This window comes from Danio rerio, chromosome 2 (genome assembly GCF_052040795.2).
Source record: "Danio rerio strain M-AB ecotype USA chromosome 2, GRCz13ab, whole genome shotgun sequence".
Taxonomy (NCBI): Eukaryota; Metazoa; Chordata; class Actinopteri; order Cypriniformes; family Danionidae; genus Danio; species Danio rerio.
Genome location: NC_141022.1, coordinates 7,090,446 through 7,109,696, shown reverse-complemented (window position 1 = coordinate 7,109,696; position 19,251 = coordinate 7,090,446). Strand labels below are relative to the sequence as shown.

The following is a 19,251-nucleotide window of genomic DNA, read 5'->3' as shown; positions in this document are numbered from 1 at the left end:
CAGAATTTTCAGTTTTCACTCAAAATGTCACCACAGTGAAACTTGCAGTATCACAACTCAAATATTTAATCTCAGTGACATTTCACTTCAGCTGTGAAAACTGGACTGAAGCAGTTTCAAGTCACTAGATCTTCACTAGATTCACTTCATCTACGTTAGGCTGCTTTGACATGTTATAGCGCTGTAGAAATAAAGATTCATTGAAAATTTGAATTTAGGTATACAGTACATACAGTGCTCAGCATAATTGAGTACACCCAATTTTGAAAATGAATATTTTAATCTGTTTCTAAAGGATCTGTATAGGCAATGTATTTTGGTGCATTTAAACAAAACAGATTTATTAAACAGATATATTTATTAAAATAATATTTTAGTCACCAAACATATTTAGAAATTCAAATTCAAGCAAAATATTGCAAAATAAAATTACAATGAAAAAACTGTACAAAAGCACGCACATCTCTCTTAATTGGGTGCTCAGCCAAAACCGCAAAAAGTGCAAATTAAATGTAAATCAAAGGCAACACCAAGGCTCCAAAAATACAAATTTATTAAATTAAAAAGGCTGACACAGAGCGTGTAACGTTTCGAGCCGCAATCAAAATCATTGTCTGATGAAGAGCCGGCGGCTCGAAACGTTACACGCTCTGTGTCAGCCTTTTTTAATTTAATAAATTTGTATTTTTGGAGCCTTGGTGATGCCGCCTTTGATTTACAAAATAAAATTACATCCTGCAAAAATTCAACTAAATGTTTTCTATTTCTTTTTCTCTTGATTTTTCCTCTTTTTTTAATATTTGTATTTATATTTATTTTAACATATAAATTTGGGTGTGCTCGTTTTTAGACCTTTATCATAAGTTAACGGTTAAATAAGCTCCAGATTTGACTTCAATACTGACTAATCTAATATACAGATGAATTCAGAATTATTAGCCCCCCTTTGAATTTATTTTTCTTTTTTTTATATTTTCCCACATGATGTTTAACAGAGCTAGGAAATTTTCACAGTATATCTGATAATATTTTTTCTTCTGGAGAAGGTCTTATTTGTTATATTTCGGCTAGAATAAAAGCAATTTTTATTTTTTTTAAACACCATTTTAAGGACAAAATTATTAGCCCCTTTAAGCTATTTGTTTTTCGATTGTCTACAGAACAAACCATCATTATACAATAACTTGTCTAATTACCCTAACCTGCCTAGTTAACCTAATTAACCCAGTTAAGCCTTTAAATGTCACTTTAAGCTGTATAGAAGAGTCTTGAAAAATATCTAGTCAAATATTATTTACTGTCATCATGACAAAGATAAAATAAATCAGTTATTAGAGATCAGTTATTAAACTATTATGATTAGAAATGTGTTGAAAAAATCTCTCCGTTAAACAGAAATTAAGGAAAAAAATAAACAGGGGCGCTAATAATTCAGGGGGCTAATATTCCTGACTTCAACTGTATACACACATATAATATTATATAGCTTCCTATTAAAAATATTAATTTAAAAGATAGATTTGTGAGGGGTGTACTTATATATGCTGAGCACTGTATATACTAATAAAACTATAATCTATACTAAAAAAGAAGGCTATGGCTATTAGATTTAACAGGGCGTCTCTTACAGCACTGGCAGAGCTGAATGTGTGTAAGAGCTGTTCTGTATATGAGTGTGCAGTTAGTCATGTTGCTCAGTCAGTGTGCTATGGATTTCCAGGAAGGAGGGTTTCTCTTCAGCGCTTTTCCTCCAGCAGTTGAGCATGAGGCTGCTCAATGACTCGGGGCAGCAGGCCGGCTTCAGCAGATACACCTGAGGAGCCACAGAACAGCTCAGCACTGACACCTTCTGTTACTTATATATGCTGAGCACTGTACGTGTATGTATATACACACATACAGTTGAAGTCAAAGTTATTAGCTCTCCTATGCAATATTTCCCAAAATTATGTTTAACAGAGCAAGGAATTTCTCACAATATTTCCTATATTCAGTGGTGGAAAGAGTACTGAAAAAGTATACCTAAGTAAAAGTACCATTACTACCATTACATGTCAAAATAGTTTGAAAGCAAATTACACCTAAGAGAGATGACTTTAATGCTTTTTTTTATTTTTAATAATTCCAACTTTGAATGTTAAAATGTTCTAAATGAATAGGGCATAGGGGGGATAAGTGGGAACAGAACACAGCCAGGAACTGTTTCAAACTTCAGCTCCAGATCTGGATGTAAAATAATAATAGTGAACAAAGTAAAACTATGCTTCATTTTATAGTTACTATGGCTTTACTTTAAAGGGCACAGTAAAATAATAGTTATTTTTGTCATTACTGTAGTTTTACTTCAAATGTCGTAGTAAAACCATGGTTAATTTTATAGTTACTATGGTTTTGCTATAAAAAAAAGCATTTTTAAGTTTGATTACTGCAAATGGTTCATTTTCCTCATGGAAGGAACTGGCTGATCTTTATCTCATTTTCTTGTCGGCCTAGTCCTTTTATTAATCTGGGGTCGCCACAGCGGAATGAACCGCCAACTTATCCAGCAAGTTTTTACGCAGTGGATGCCCTTCCAGCCGCAACCCATCTCTGGGAAACATTCACACACACATTCATACACGATAATTTAGCCTATACCCAATTCACCTGTACCACATGTCTTTGGACTGTGGGGGAAACCGGAGCACCCGGAAAAAACCCACGTGAACGCAGGGAGAACAAGCAAACTCCACACAGAAACGCCAACTGAGCCGAGGCTCGAATCAGCAACCCAGCGACCTTGCTGTGAGGCGACAGCACTACCTACTGCGCCACTGCTTCCCTGGCTGATCTTACTTGTTATTAAAGGCTCCACGTCATTTTTGTTTAAAACAGTGCTTATCATGTTATAAAAAACTTGATTATGAACGAGCCAATATGAAGACTTTTTGAAGACTGAAGAATTTTCTAGTATCTCACCAGTTTTATTGTCTCTTCACTGGCTCCCAGTCCAATTTAGAATTCAATATAAGTTAATGCTTCTAGTTTTTAAAAGTTTGAATGGTCTGGCACCGACTTACATTTCTGAGCTTCTTCACTGGCACACTTCATTGAGGCCAATCAGGTCTGAAAACACATTTCAGCTAGTTGTCAGAGGTAACAGGGCTTTTTCTGCTGCAGCCCCGCGACTGTGGAATGGTCTGCCTTTACAGATCCGGTCATGTTCTTCACTTGGTGCTTTTAAGTCTCATCTAAAAAATCACCTTCTGTCTCTTGCCTTTGATGGTAATTAATTTAATTTTAATCTGTTTTATATATTTTGCAAAATTTTTATATATAGGTATAGATTTTGTATGCTGGTCGTTTTGTAAACATTTTGGTCAACATCTGCTGTTTTTAAATGTGCTCTATAAATAAAGCAAACAAACAAACTTCACATTGCATTATCACATGTGTAATATAATATGTTGTCAGTGGCGTCATCTAGTGGTGTTTTTTTGGAGGGGGGGGGGGGGCAGGCACTTCAAAACGGACTAACAGTCAAAATATGACATTTGCTGTTGTACTTTGAGCTACTTTGGAGGGTGGCGTGGGGGAGGGGTTACAGTTGTGAAAGTGACAACAATTACAGCCCTATTGGAATTGATTGCTACCTGGATTACCAACAATTATACATGTTAACAATTATCAGTAAATTAACAGTTATGAAAAACAATCTGAGCTAGCAATTCACTCCACTGAGTGAAGCCTGCAGCCACTGCTCATTTGAGTCACTTGTTAAAAATTGCTAAAAGTAGCCAAATCAATGTTAAAAATCGCAAAATGTGTTGCTTTTTGTAAAAAAAAAAAAAAGTTGCTAGGTTTTGTTTTTTTTAAACCAGAACCGGCATGTGCAGTTTTCTTGCATAATAAAATAACTTTACATTTCTTAACAAGAATAAAATACGTGAGAAAAAAAGGAATTAAAAGAAGAAGAGAAGAAAAAAACAGGAGAGGGTACATAATTATCAAATTACACACAAATATATTACGCACATTTTCCAATTTTAGTTATTAACAAGAGTTATTAATGCACTTTTTCTACAGGAAATGCATATATACAGACATTTTTATGTATACATGTTAAAGGATGAGCATGTATTAATTGTTTTAATTGCTTTTCTATTTTTAGACTTGGAAATCAGTTTTATATACATTTGAAACTCTTTTTTTAGCACCATGAAGAGAGGTTTGCTTTTGGCAAACTTGGATTTATGTATGTGACACTTAAAGTTTATAATGAAATCTGCATATTTTAAGAGCGATGCTTTACATAACCCAAAATCACATGTTTATAAGATAAGGAAAATGATTTAAAATATTATGCGCAATTAAAGCTTCAACATTAATGCAAGAAAAGGTTGAGGATATTGGCAAGACCAAACTAAATGTAAAATTGTTTCATTAAAGCTTTCACAAAAACAGCATTCTAACTCAATACCAATTTGAAATGTTTGTAGAGGTAGAAAAGTTGCGAAGGTAGTATGAAAAGTTGCTAAATCTAACAACAAAATTGCTAAGTTGGCAACACTGGTGCCAGTTCATGAAAGTTAGGGAGTTTTATTGGAGGGCTACGAGTTACCTGATTGGCAGACGCAAACCGGAAGTGACGACGCCCCCGGCCGCCTTCCCCGAGCTGTCGAAGCGGAAAGCGCGCGAGGAGCAGCGTAGAGTTGGTATGTGACGCCTCTTTCACTTTCCTCACTTATTTTCTGACATCTGTGTATATAAAAGCCATACATACATTAATGTTCTGCATGAGTGCTTTTACATAAGTATAGTGGTATTGACGACCTAATGACTTCAGCATTGAAAGTCTGACCCGCTTAGCACATTTTAGCACGAATTTCAATGTGACACAATCAAAAACCCAAACTATGATTTATTCTTTAATTATTCTTTACATAATCCGTTGTGCTTATTTAATTATGCCAACTCGCCTTTGATGATGTCAAGTAGTTTACTTTGCATATTGTGTTTTAATTAGATTTAAAGTTAACGCTAGCGTTACATTTAGTTTTCAGCTCAATGTGTTTTTTTCATTATAATATTTTATTATTATATTTGTATTATAGTTGTGTTATGGATTTTCTGTGGTGCCACACTCCTTGATGGCATCAGTCATGTCACATTTCCTTTAGTGGTTTCTTTCATTGTCTTCGTGTCTATGATGTCTGCGTCGGAGTCAAGCCAACGATAAATCAAAACTAGCCAATCTCTTAACTGAGGTAAAGTTGGTTTTAAGTTTGCGCATTCGTTTGGTCCCTATAATGAAAAGTGACAATTGTGACACGATCCTTATACAGTTTACCATGCTACTTTGAATATTTCATCTGAAAGTATACAAGTAACTTTATGACTTCAAAACAACACTTAGCACCATTTAATTGACTGAACAATGTCATACTTTGATAGTCATATTATTTTAATCAATGTAATATGGTTTCCCTATTTAGAATTTGCAAAAAAATAATTGTCTAAAATTATATTAATGAGAAAGCCCAAGTCCAAATGTGCAAATTTCAACGTAACTTTACCTCAATAACACTGTTGAGGTAAAGTTGGTGTTATATTCGCACATTCATTCATTTCTGAACAGACACAACATGTGACATGGTCCCTATGTTGTTTAATTGAGGTAAAGTTGGTTTTATATCCGCACATTCATTAATTTTTTTAACAGTGACACCACTTGTGTCATGCTCTCTATGTTGTTTACCTCGCTACTTTGAATATTCAGTCTGAAATAGCATGTAATTGTAATTTTAAAACAACATTAGCACTATTTAATTCACGGTGAACAATGTTGCATTTTAGGAGTCTTAAGAGAGAATAGGATTTCCCTATTTAGAATTCCCAAATAATACTTTTCTAAAATTATATTATCAAGAAGAAAGTCCTAATGTGCGAATGCAAATCCAACTTTATCTCAGTATCACTATTGAGGTACAGTTGGCGCCCATTCCTTCATTTTTGAACAGTGATACAATTTGTGACATGATTACTATATTTTTTACAATGTTACTTTGAATATTCAGTCTAAAATGGCATGCAAATATGACTTGAAAACAACATTGACATCATTTAATTGACTGTACGATGCCGTACTTTGATAGTCATGTTAATGATAATTAATCTAATATAGTTTCCCTCTTTAGAGTTTGCAAAAAAATAAAAAACTTTTCTGAAATTTTATTATTAAGTGATCAAAATGTGCAAATGTAAATCCAACTTTACCTCAATATCAGTAGAGTTAAAGTTTGTTTTATATTCGCACATTCGTTCATTTAACATTCTCTATTTTGTTTACAATGCTATTTTGTATATTTGGTCTAAAATTGAATTTAGTGTGACTTCAAAACAACATTTGCACTATTTAATGGACTGTGAACAATGTTGTGCTTTGATATTCATTGGCTGCTAATATAATTTTTCCCTATTTAGAATTTGCAAAGAATGCTTTTCTTAAATGATATTATCAAGGAGTCCTAATGTGCTAATGTAAATCCCACTTTACCTCAATATCACTATTGAGGTAAAGTTAGTGTAATATTCGCGCATTCATTCATTTTTGAACAGTGACACAACTTGTGACACGGTCCTTATATTGTTTACCATGCTACTTTGAATATTCGGTCTAAAATGGCATGCAAGTGTGACTTCAAAATAACTTTAGCGCCATTTAATTGACTGAACAATGTCGTACTTTGATAGTCATGTTAATGTTAAGAGTTAGCAAATAATATTTTTCTGAAATGATATTATTAAGGAGAAAGTCCAAATGTGCGACATATCAATTGAGGTAAAGTTGGATTATATTTGCACAATCGTTCATTTAGCATTCCCAATATTGTTTACTATGCTAATTTGAATATTAGGTCTGAAATCACATGCAAGTATGAGTTCAAAACAACATTAGCACTATTTAAATTACTTTGAACAATGTTGTGCTTTGATATTTATTGGCTGCTAATATGAAATCCCTATTTAGAATGTACAAATAATACATTTCTAACATTATATTATTAAGAAGAAAGTCCAAATATGCGAATGTAAATCCAACTTTACCTCAAAAGTTGGTGTTTTATTCGCAAATTCGTTCATTTTTAAACAGTGACACAACTTGTGAGATGGTCCCTATGTTGTTTACCATGCTACTTTTAATATTGGTTCTGAAATGGTATGCAAGTATGACCTCACAACAACATTAGCACTATTTAATTGACCGTATAGTACAATGTTGTACCTTGATAGTCAATCTAATATGGTTTCCCTATTTAGAATGTGCAAATAATACTTTTTTGAAATTATTTTATTAAACAGAAAGTCCAAATGTGCTAATTTGAATCTAACTTTACCTCAATATCACTATAACACACCACAGTCCATGTTATAATATGATTTTTGAATTCAAAGAAAAGCTACTCTCATACACCCAGTCCTAGCTTGAAGTCCTTTCTACATTTTTTTATTACTGTTTTAGTTTAATGTACACAAACATACTAGCATTTTTAAGGTAAAACTGAAAGCAGACTTTTCAGAAAGACTCGTAAAAATGTTCTCATTAGTGTAATAGCAAGTATTTTAGTATGTGATAATGAGTTGATTGTAAATGATAAATGCTTGATGTGTGTAGGAGATGTCGAAGAGAAAGAGCAGTAATTCACGGCTTACGCCTGATAAGAGAAGCCGGTTATCACAGCCTGAGACTGAGGAGGATGAGGAACCGATCTACTTCAGCGCAGGAGATGGATTGAGCCAATCTCAGAGTGTAAGGGTGCTTTCACACCTGTGAATCGATTCAGTTGTTCCGAAACAGAGATTAACATTGTTACATTGTTGCTCTTTGCTCTTGGAGCGGTTCGCTTTCACACTGCAAAGTTTCTAATTGGACCAAAAGAGCTAAAACAAGTCACGTGCGAGTAAACTCACCTCACATTGGTCAGCGTGTCAGAGTTTTTTTTGCAGCGTCCTGCTCAGCTGTCAGGAGAGGTGGTGGTTTGGTGGTGATTGACAGGGTGCGCGCACGCGACGTGTCTGAGGAGAGACGCGGTGGGGAGGGGTGAGAAGGGTGCGCGACGATGCCTATTTGAGGACTGGGAGGGAGACGCAAGATTACCGGGAGATCATCACTCGTTTGCGGGCATCCGGAGACTCGCGAAACTTCCCGCCCTACTCATAATTCTCTCTTCATATAGCCGTATGCCTATTACATATCCATAAAACACTGTGATATAACCGCGCTCGGATCGGATCACTTTCTCACTGCAATCGAACCGCTCCAGGGTTCGTTTCAATCGAGCCGAGACCACCTCATTCAAGCGATCTCGGAGCGATTACTTTGGCGCGGAACAGAGCGCGATTGCCCTGTTCACATATGCCAATCGAACCGCGCTAACTAGGCAAACGAGATACGTTCCGAAACAAAAGTGTAGGTGTGAAAGCACCCTAAGACATACTTGACACAGAACAAATGTCTTGCCAGCTAAGTTTGTTGTGTTGTAAAAAAATCAGAGATATTTTTTGTTGTTTTCAAATGATTTTTTCACATCTTTGTGTGTGTGTGTGTTTGTGTTTTCAGGTGACTGGTGAGGTGGGCATTATCGAGAGCATCTCTCTGAGAAACTTCATGTGCCATTCGTTGCTCGGGCCCTTTGCGTTTGGTCCAAACGTCAACTTTGTCGTAGGAAATAATGGAAGTAAGTACGGGACCTAAAATTTGCCACAGTACAGTTGAAGTCAGAATTATTAGCCCCCCTGTTTATTTTCCCCCCAATTTCTGTTTAACGGAAAGAATATATTTTTTTCAACACATTTTTTCAACAATAGTTTTAATAACTCATTTCTGATAACTGATTTATTTAATCTTTGCTATGATGACGGTGCATAATATTTTACTAGATATTTTTCAAGACACTAGAATTCAGCTTAAAGTGACATTCAAAGGCTTAATGCAGTGGTTCTCAAAGGTTTTTCATCAAGTACCATCTCAGAAAAAAGTTGTCATTGCAAGTACCACCATAATGAGTAGTAAATAGTGAAATACAGTAGCGTATTAGGTCCAGTAAAGCAGCTAAAAGCGTATGCATATTAGTTCCTATTATTAAGAACATTTAAATTAAAATGTGCTTTTAAAAATTAAAAATGGTAGGTTACTGTTCTTAAAAAGTTTTTAAAAAAAAACTCCTGGTTTATCAGCACCTGAAAATGTTGCCTGGACATCATAAATATAGGCTTTATGTCATCATACTCGTATACAAATCATTTTCGATCATTTATTTAAATATATGTAGCATGTACACATGACATATTTGATTCATCCGCGTACCACTAGAGGGAAGCACGCGTACCACTTGTGGTACACGTACCACAGTTTGAGAACCACTGGCTTAAGGTAATTAGGCAAGTCATTGTGTAACATTTCTTCTGCAGACATTCAAAAATATATTGCTTAAGGGGGCTAACAATATCGATCTTAAAATAGGTTTCAAAATATTTAAAACTGCTTTTATTCTAGCCAAAATAAAGCTAATATGATTTTCTCCCAAAACAAATTATAGGAAATACTGTGAAAAATGTCCTGCTCTGTTAAAAATAATTTGGGAAATATTTATAAACAAAAATCACAGGAGGGCTGGTAATTTTGACTTTTGATAATCGTTTTGAATAATCATGATTATAATTATGACCAAAATAATCGTGATTGTGATTTTTCCCATAATCGAGCAGCCCTGGGGGCAGCAATTGTGGTTGCACTGGTTCATCTTAATCATAGTCAGGCTCAGGCATGTACAGCTTTAAGAGCTTACCATAATTGTTTTCTTTTTTTTTTTTGTTTGTTTGTGGGGTTGATTTGGGTTGGTATAAGAATACTATTATGGTTGGGAACATAACTGTATTTCATTATTATTCTGTATGTTTAAAACTAGCAGATTGTACTGTATATTTCACACATCATGTACTTACTGTTATTTAAATATCTGCTAAATTAAAAAAAGACAAGACCGACAAAAGTACAGCGTGGACCACAAGAGGGCCACAGACCCTTAGTTAATAAACACTATTGCTCACAGAAACATTTCTGGCATAAATTAGGAGAGGTAACATGTTTTAAATATACTGAAAACATATGAATGATTATAACGTCTGGTAACAGGAAGATTTAGGGTGAAACTACTGCTATATATTACAGAAATTGTTATTACTGAACACAGCACACTCAGATTTTTAACCCTTGTGTGCTGTTGGGGATGTTTTCATCTTCTGTGGGGTGATTTTGAGTCTTACTTTGGCCACAGCTTTCTCTGTGTTTTAGCAAATGGAAAGATTTTTGGAGACAAATCTTATTTTGACATGAATTTTTGGAAAATGCTTAGAACTTTTTATTTTAATTCAACAATACACTCACTAGGCAAATTGACTACCCTTTCATTATGTTGGTGGCTGTTTGCCCCATTGACTTCCATTATAATGACATTTTTGATGGCAAAGCCATGACTCCATATAATCATGCATTCTTGATGGTTGCTGGTTTTCCCCGTTTGCAAAAGATAACATTTTACATTTTTAGTGTTGATCGTCAGCTTAGTTTCTACCTTCTATATGGAATATAGTGTGTGTGTGTGTGTGTGTGTGTGTGTGTGTGTGTGTGTGTGTGTGTGTGTGTATAGTGAGTGTGAGACTTTTGTGCACTTATCTTGATATTGTAGGGATGCTATAAAGTTTTAACCCAAAGAATGAGCAGTCTGTCAGATGAAGAGGAGCCGGAGTCAGAGATTCAAATAAATAAATAAATCAAGTTAACTCAAGATAGTTTGCAGTTTCATCAGCAGAAGCCAGCTTCAACACTCACGATGAGTTCCTAGGCCGCTCTGACTTACAGTACAACACTGCAGCAATTATACTCTTTACACAAGTCCAGAAAAGGTGGGATCCAGGTAAACAGTTCTCATTGGTTATAGCAAAAAATAGACAATTCTAAATGTATGCGTCAAGGAAGAATTGTATCTAACTCTAGATATGGATGGCGGCATGGATCTTGGGGGTCAGGTCAACCCTAATCTATTAAGAGCTGATCTCCGACCTGTAATAAGCTAAACCATGGATGCAATAGACGTAAGAGACAATCTGTTGAGGAAACTCAAGGTTGTTTCTTGTACATTGAGCTGTCTTATCAAACTGGTTCCAAACTGGTTTAATCAACATTCGGCTACAATGTCCTCACTACTCGCAATGTCAATCTAACAAAAAAGTCAAAACCACAAGTGCACAAGTGGCTATATGCGAATGCACAACAATGATAGTGCTCCTAAAAAATATATGTTTTGTTGGAGGAGGAGGGGGGCCCCAAATGGCCCGCGGGCCGGCAGTTTGAGACCCCTTTTCTAAACAGTTAATGCTGCCAACTGATAATCAACAGTACAATTCGCACTTTTTACCTCTTCCCATCAGGGAAAACCACCAACGGTCGAGAATGCATGGTTATATTGCTGTCATGGCTTTGCAATCAAAAAATGCCATTGTAATGGAAGTCAATGGGGCAAAAACAGTCCCTAACATAACGAAAGGGTAGTCAGGTTGCACAGTACACAAGGGTTAAATGGGGTCGATTGCTGTCTACACTATCTGACAAAAGTCTTGTCGTCAGTCCCAGTTGTAGGAGCATCAAATAATAACTCGACTTCTAGTCCGATCATTTGGAAAAGTAGCAGAAGGTAGATTTTTCTGCTGAATCATCTGTTGAGCTGCATCTCAATCATCACACATACTGCAGAAGATCTACTGGAACCTGCATGGACCCAAGATTCTCATAGAAATCAGTCAAGTTTGGTGAAGGAAAAATCATGGTTTGGGGTTATATTCAGTATGGGGGCATGCAAAAGATCTGCAGAGTGGATGGCAACATCAACAGCCTGAGGTATCAAGACATTTGTGCTGCACATTACTTTACAAACCACAGGAGATGGCAAATTCTTCTGCAGGATAGCGCTCCTTCTCATACTTCAGCCTCCACATCAAAAATCCTGAAAGCAAAGAAGGTCAAGGTGCTCCAGGATTGGCCAGGCCAGTCACCAGACTTGAACATTATTGAGCATGGCTGGGGTAAGATGAAGGAGGAGGCATTGAGAAATAATACAAAGATCCTTGATGTATTCTGGGAGTCCTGCATGAACGCTTTCTTTGCCATTCCAGATGACTTTATTAATAGATGATTTAAGTCATTGCAGAGATGTATGGATGCAGTCCTCCAAGCTCATGGGAGTCAATATAATACACAATATTCATTCTTTTTCCACTGCACCATGACTTCATATTGTATATTGTACATTATTTCTGTTAAAGTGACAAGACTTTTGTCTAAGCAAAGCCAGACCTTACTGTCCTAATACATAATTAAAAATCAAGACATGATCATATTTTATTTTGATTAAATAAGCATAATCTTTGCTTTGCCTTTCATATAAGACACTTCTGATACCAACTAGAAGTCAAGTTAATTTTTGTTGTTCCTAAAACTTGGATAGGCGACAAGACTTTAGTCAGGTAGTGATATGAAAACAAGCTATTATGTGTTTTGTAGAAGCTGGCATGAATGACCACAAATTATTTCTTTTGAATTTTGTGTATAATTGTTTGGTGTGTATTTGTGTGTTAGGTGGGAAAAGTGCCGTGCTGACAGCTCTGATTGTAGCCCTGGGCGGTAAAGCTCTCACCACCAACCGAGGCTCCTCTCTCAAAGGATTTGTTAAGGAAGGAGAGAGGTACAAACACACCCATCCTGTTTTTCCCTGCATGTAACCACAGTCTGTATTTAGTCTCTCACACTGTTTAATTTGTGTGTGTGTGTGTGTTTAATAATCAGCTCTGCAGATGTGTCCATCACGCTGAGAAACAGGGGTCGTGATGCGTACAAACCGGAAAAGTTTGGCCAGTCTATTGTGGTTGATCTTCGAATTTCCAGTGAGGGAATCCGAACGTACAAACTTAAAAGCCACACCGGTATGCCTACAATTACACTAACGGTTCATTTTTGGGTAGCTTTAAGGGATAGTTCACCCAAATAGCAACATTTTCTCTATTTTTACTCGCCCTCATGGGGTTTCAAACCTTTATGAGTTTCCTTTTTCTGTTGAACCCAAAGGAGATTTTTTTAAGAAAGCTGGAAACCTGTAACTAGGGGGCTAATAATTCAGGAGTGCTAATAATTCTGACTTCACTTCTATATTCATGTGTATACAATAATAATAATAATAGTAATAATTCCTTACATTTATATAGTGCTTTTCTGGGCACTCAAAGTGCTTTACATAAAGGGGGTAATCTCCTCATCCACCACCAGTGTGCAGCATCCACCTGGATGATGCGACGGCAGCCATTTTGCGCCAGACCGTACACCACACACCAGCTGATTGGTGGAGAGGAGACAGAGTGATGAAGCCAATTATGATATGGGGAGGGTTAGGAGGCCAGTGGGCAGATTTGGCCAGGATGCCAGGGTTAAACTCCTACTCCTTTCGAAGGACATCCTGGGATTTTTAACGACCACAAAGAGTCAGGACCTCGGTTTAACGTCTCATCCGAAAGACAGCGCTCACTGAGCAGTATAGAGTCCCCGTCAATATACTGGGGCATCAGGACCCACACAGACCGCAGGTTGGGCGCCCCCTGCTGGCCTCACTAACACCACTTCCAGCCACAACTTAGCTTTCCCATGTGGTCTCCCATCCAGGTACTGACCAGGCGCAACCCTGCTAAGCTTCAGTGGGCGACCATGAAAGAGTTACAGAGAGGTAGCTGCCGGCGTATATAAATATTTCCCTCCCAACAACCCATGCCTAAACAAAAGTAAAAACAGGCTGTCTGCGGAGTCTTTTAAAGTAATAAAAATTTATAAATAAATATTTACAAAATTAAGGCCCTTAAAAGGTATTAAAAAGTCTTAATCACGTTTTTACGAGGTCTTAAATTTGTCCAATCGTTGTCCAAAGTGTTTGTCTCCAAAAAAGCATAAATATATTTAGGTTCTTCCTAATATTAACAACGTCATGCTTGAACCACATGATTGTTTTGGGCTGGGTGCATTCGGCCAAGCTCCTCCATCCAGGTGATGTCACATAGTTTGTGACAAACGCGGGAAGGTGAAGTGACGCTTTCCACATACAGCGAAACCATAGAGCGAAACAGATGGCAAAAAGGGAAAATTTAAGTTTGCATACTCCTGGTTGGAGAAATATGAGTTTAATCAGTGCCTGAAGACAATCGCGTAATTTATTCTTTCAAGCTTAGTTTCTTCCGAGCTTATCTGAGTTCTGTTGCATGGTTGTGCTCCATTGATTTAACTACAACTGTTTATTAACAACTGCTCCTTATGTTAAAGGTTTGATACTGATTAGAACTAGGTGGCGATGAGGTCTTAAAATATTCAGAGAAGGTCTTTAAAAAGGTTTTGAAATTACCTTTAGGATCCCTGCATATATCCTGTAAAATAACATATTGAATAAGTAATAATAAATTAACAGTAAGGAAATTAGGGCTGCATGATATTGGAAAAAATCACATTGCAATATCTTTCTGCAATATAATTTGCCATAAGAAATCTATTTCACCGGGTGGATAAAAAATCGAATTATTTCAAAATGGTTGGGGTGATTTTATAAGGGAATGCATCTGCTTAAATGATCATAAACTAGGTAAAGTTTCATTTAAAAAAAGAATTTTAGGGGACTACTTTTTCTTGTAAGACTTAGGCCCAATCCCAATTCTACCCCTTAGTCCTTCCCCTTACCCCAACCCCTCGTTTTGCACGCTCCCGTGAAGGGGTAGTGATGTCCTAATTCGTTTTAGCTTGAAGGCGTAGGGCTAAGGGCAAGGGATAAACACCCCTTCAAATGAAGATTTTTCGGGACCACACTCAAACCAAGGAGTAAGAAAAATTTCCCAGAATACACCTGCCACAGCTGCACCCGGAAGTAAGGAGATCCACAAATTAGTATTTTTTTGTCATTATAACCAATTTTTACAACAAACAAACATGTTTTAATATATTCATAACCATGTACGTGTTTTACCGTCATGCTTTAAAAAAAACGCTAAAATAAAAACAGCTAAAAATCTATAATCCATAATCATAACTCCTGTTTAGCACCCCCACAACATTTTGACTCTCAGTGATAGTCAAATACCTTGTCAGAAAAGTCTAGTGGCTGGGAATGGCCTTTTTACAGTGTCTGCTATCATGTTCATGCTGTTTTTGGTGTGTTTACATATATAAGTATGACCACTCTGTAAATTCACAGTGCAGTATTACAATCTTATTGCCACATCTAAATCATTATGATAACATGTATGCCTTCAGTGATTTCTTGAAGATAAATACTAAAACATAAAGCGGCTGGAATAACTACAGCAGTGGCGATCGTCTGATCTCATATGAAGCAAGAGATCGCGATGCCATATAATGACTTGTGCAGTTGCTGTAGTGCTGTCCCAATTCTTAGGGGTAAATTTTGAATCCCTTCCCTTTAACCCCTTGATTTTAAGGGCCAAGGAGGAGGGGTAGGGGTACAAAAATAGGCCTCTTTGCCTTTATTAGATAGGACAGTATTTAGACAAGAAGGTAAGTGGGAGACTGAGAGGGGGGAGGGTTGGAAAATGTCCTCGAGCCAGGATTCGAACTTGGGACGCCCTGACATGCTACTGCACCATATGTCGGTGCGCTCACCACTAGGCTATTGGCGCTGACTAAAAAAAATGTAACAGGCGTTTTACAAATCTATAAATATCTGTAATCTGTAATATTACCTTACTTACTAAGAGCTTGTTGTAGCAGGTTGCCAACATTAATATTGCTCTTAAGAAATTGATAATATGTCTCCAGACATCTTATATACGATCCATTGGTTGAAATACAATCAACAGCCACTTTACTAGGTTCACCTGTCCAACTGCTCTTTAACGCAAATTTCTAAACAACCAATCATATGGCAGCTGCATGTAGACATGGTCAAGACGATCTGTTGCAGTTTAAACATGAGCATCAGAATGGAAAAGAAAGGTGATTTAAGTGACTTTGAATGTGGCATGCTAGTTGGTGCCAGACGGGCTGGTCTGAGTATTTCAGAAACTGCTGATCTAATGGGATTTTCACGCACAACCATCTCTAGGGTTTACAGAGAATGGTCCAAAAAAGAGAAAATATCCAGTTAGTGGCAGTTCTGAGGGTGCAAATGCCTTATTGATGCCTGAGGTCAGAGGAGAATGGCCAGACTGGTTTCAGCTGATAGAAAAGCAACAGTAGCTCAAATAACCACTCGATACAACCGAGTCTGCAAAAGAGCATCTCTGAACACACAACACGTCCAACCTTGAGGCGGATGGGCTACAGCAGCAGAATACCACACCAGGTTCCACTCCTGTCAGCTAAGAACAGGAAACTGAGGCTACAATTCACACAGGCTCACCAATATTGAACAATAGAAGATTGGAAAAACGTTGCCTTGTCTGATGAGTCTCAATTTCTGCTGCGACATTTGGATGGTAGGGTCAGAATTTGGCATCAACAACATGAAAGCATGGATCCATCCTGCCTTGTATCAACGGTTTAGGCTGGTGATAGTGGGATGATGGTTTGGGAGATTTTCTTGGCAAACTTTGGGCTCATTAGTAACAATTGAGCATCCAGTCAATGCCACAGCCTACCTGAGTATTGTTGCTGACCATGTCCATCTTTTTATGACCACAGTTTACCCATCTTCTGATGGCTACTTCCAGCAGAATAACACGCCATCATCTCAGACTGGTTTCTTGAACATGACGATGAGTTCACTGTACTCAAATGGCCTCCACACTTACCAGATCTCAATCCAATAGAGCACCTTTAGAATGTGGTAGAACGGGAGATTCACATCATGGATGTGCAGCCACAAATCTGCAGCAACTGCGTGATGCTATCATGACAATATGGACCAAAATCTCTGGGGAATATTTCTAGTATCTTGTTGAACCTATGCTAAGTAGGATTAGGGCAGTTCTGAAGGCAAAAGGGGCCTGTGAGTGTATAATATTTGATCCATTTTTTAGATTTTTTTGCGCAGTGATATTTTTCCAGTTAAGAGCAAATGCTCATTTTGCATGTAAAGTACACATTTCCAAGAGTCTGACCTCTTTGATCATAAGAGAGGACTGGCTTAATAAGTCTAAAACTGAACTTTTCAACTTCACAGTTTTATAGCTCCTCAAAAAATGTCACAAAAATAATGTTCTTGTCTGTGCTGTCGTGACAGAGAACGCAAGTGAAGATTTGCTGAAGTGTAATTAAAGCCAGAATCTAATTCTTTCCTGATGTGTAATCGACAGGCTGTCACGTCAGGCATTCACATATGCACAACATATGCTTCTCCACTGGTTTTTGCTTTAGATTGGATACCAAATAGCAAAGTTGTCAATCGTACCATGTTTTCAGGGCCAGTAAATCACTGCAGAAAACACACTGTGGTTGGGGCAAACCAAGGTTATACTCTTTAGTCAACCTGTGTTTATTAGTCTGATTCTAATTTGTTTGCCCTAAATTGTTTTTTTGTTTTTATGCTAGTCACGCAATCTGTAATTATTATGTTGGCTTGAGAAAGCCAACATACTGTTATGCTACTCTGTCCTTGAAAACAAACGTATCTCCTCCTAGGTCATTCATGCCACAAGGCCCAAATGTGGTCAAAATGTGCCTTCTACATTCAAGATTGTTGCTATATCTCCTCATGCCTATAAGACTTATTGTTTTTTTAATAAAAAATGTTAAATATTAAATTTTTATAATCCGGGCATATAAAAAAATTATACAAGCCCCAAATTTGGCCAAAATCTGTATTTAGATGCGTTAGATTTTGTTGCTATATCTTTAAGGTTTACCAGACTTATAGTTTTCCAATAAATAATTTTTAAGCATTATTTTTATATATATAAAACTATATATATATATATATATATATATATATATATATATATATATTTTTTTTTTTTTTTTTTTTTTTAATATATATATTTATTTTATATATATTTATTTATTTATACTATTTTTATTTTAAATATGGCATATTTTTTACTGATATGGCAAGCCATTTTTTAGCATGTATCACTTTCACACCTATTAAGCATTGTATTTTCAAAAAAATACGGCAAGCCATTTTTACATAATGTTCATTCCCTTAGTCCCTTTATTAATCAGGGGTCGCCACAACGGAATGAACCGCCAACTTATCCAGCATTTGTTTTATACAGCGAATGCCCTTCCAGCCACAACCCAACACCAGGAATACATAATGTTCAAGTCCAGTTTTTGACACTCATAAAGACTGTCATAGAAACATTGGGGTTGACTAAGATCACTCATATTGCCAAGAAGCTTTGATGTATCATCACTAACCTGTCAAATGTCCCCATAACAATAAAACAGTATAACCTAGCAACCATTTAAAAATAGCAATATCTCTACATCAGAACATCGTAGGGACCTGGCCATGGGCTTGTTTGACTCATGCTAGCAAATGGGACTTCCTGTGTACTATGCATGGTAACAATGATAATGGAAGCCAAGTGCTAATAACGATGAGCTACATGCTATGAATGATTATCTAAATGCAATAACATATGCTAGAAATGCCTACTAAGTATTAGCATTTGATCAAACGTGTACACGAGCATTGCCATTTAGCAACTGCTTAGCAACCACCTAACAATGCCATAATTGTTTTAGCAACTGCCTAGCAACCACTTAGCAACCGCCGCCGTGCTTCCTGCCAACTGCCATTCTTAGTCCTAGCGCAGTCACGTTGGCTTTCCCAAGCCAACATCAAAGTTTATCAATAAACTTTAGGTTCTAGTTAGTTCTTCTGAACTTTTAGCCCCCCTGTTTATTTTCCCCCAAATTTCTGTTTAAAAGAAATATTTTCAGCACATTTCTAAACATAATAGTTTATTTCTAATAACTGATTTGTTTTATCTTTGCCATAATTGCCATTTTACTAGATTTTTCAAGATTTTAGTATTCAGCTTAAAGTGACATTTAAAGGCTTAAAGGTGCAGTAGGTGATTGTCTTCAGAAACATTTTTTCGTTGTGCTGGTTAAAAGTCTCTTCACATTTCAATAATAATGATTAAAGTAAATTATCTAAATCTGTTTATATGTATTTTTATATTCTGGGCAAGGCATAAAACAAAAAAAATGTTCATCCAATTAAA

The 19,251-nt window shown here is 36.6% G+C and overlaps 2 protein-coding genes across 3 annotated transcripts in view; both read left to right on the top strand.

Moving 5' to 3' along the window:
* Positions 1-19,251, top strand: part of LOC147846195 (uncharacterized) — a 1,020,765-nt gene that overhangs the window by 835,371 nt on the left and 166,143 nt on the right. The window lies entirely within an intron of this gene.
* si:dkey-119f1.1 overlaps positions 4,652-19,251 on the top strand; it is a 56,471-nt gene continuing 41,871 nt past the window's right edge. The window contains exons 1-5 of one of the 2 annotated variants that reach the window (XM_087239519.2): positions 4,652-4,694; positions 7,655-7,789; positions 8,600-8,717; positions 12,674-12,779; positions 12,881-13,017. In XM_087239519.2, the coding sequence (XP_087095645.1) occupies positions 7,658-7,789; positions 8,600-8,717; positions 12,674-12,779; positions 12,881-13,017 (493 nt within the window). In that variant the 5' untranslated portion in view covers positions 4,652-4,694; positions 7,655-7,657. 2 annotated transcript variants of the gene reach the window in all.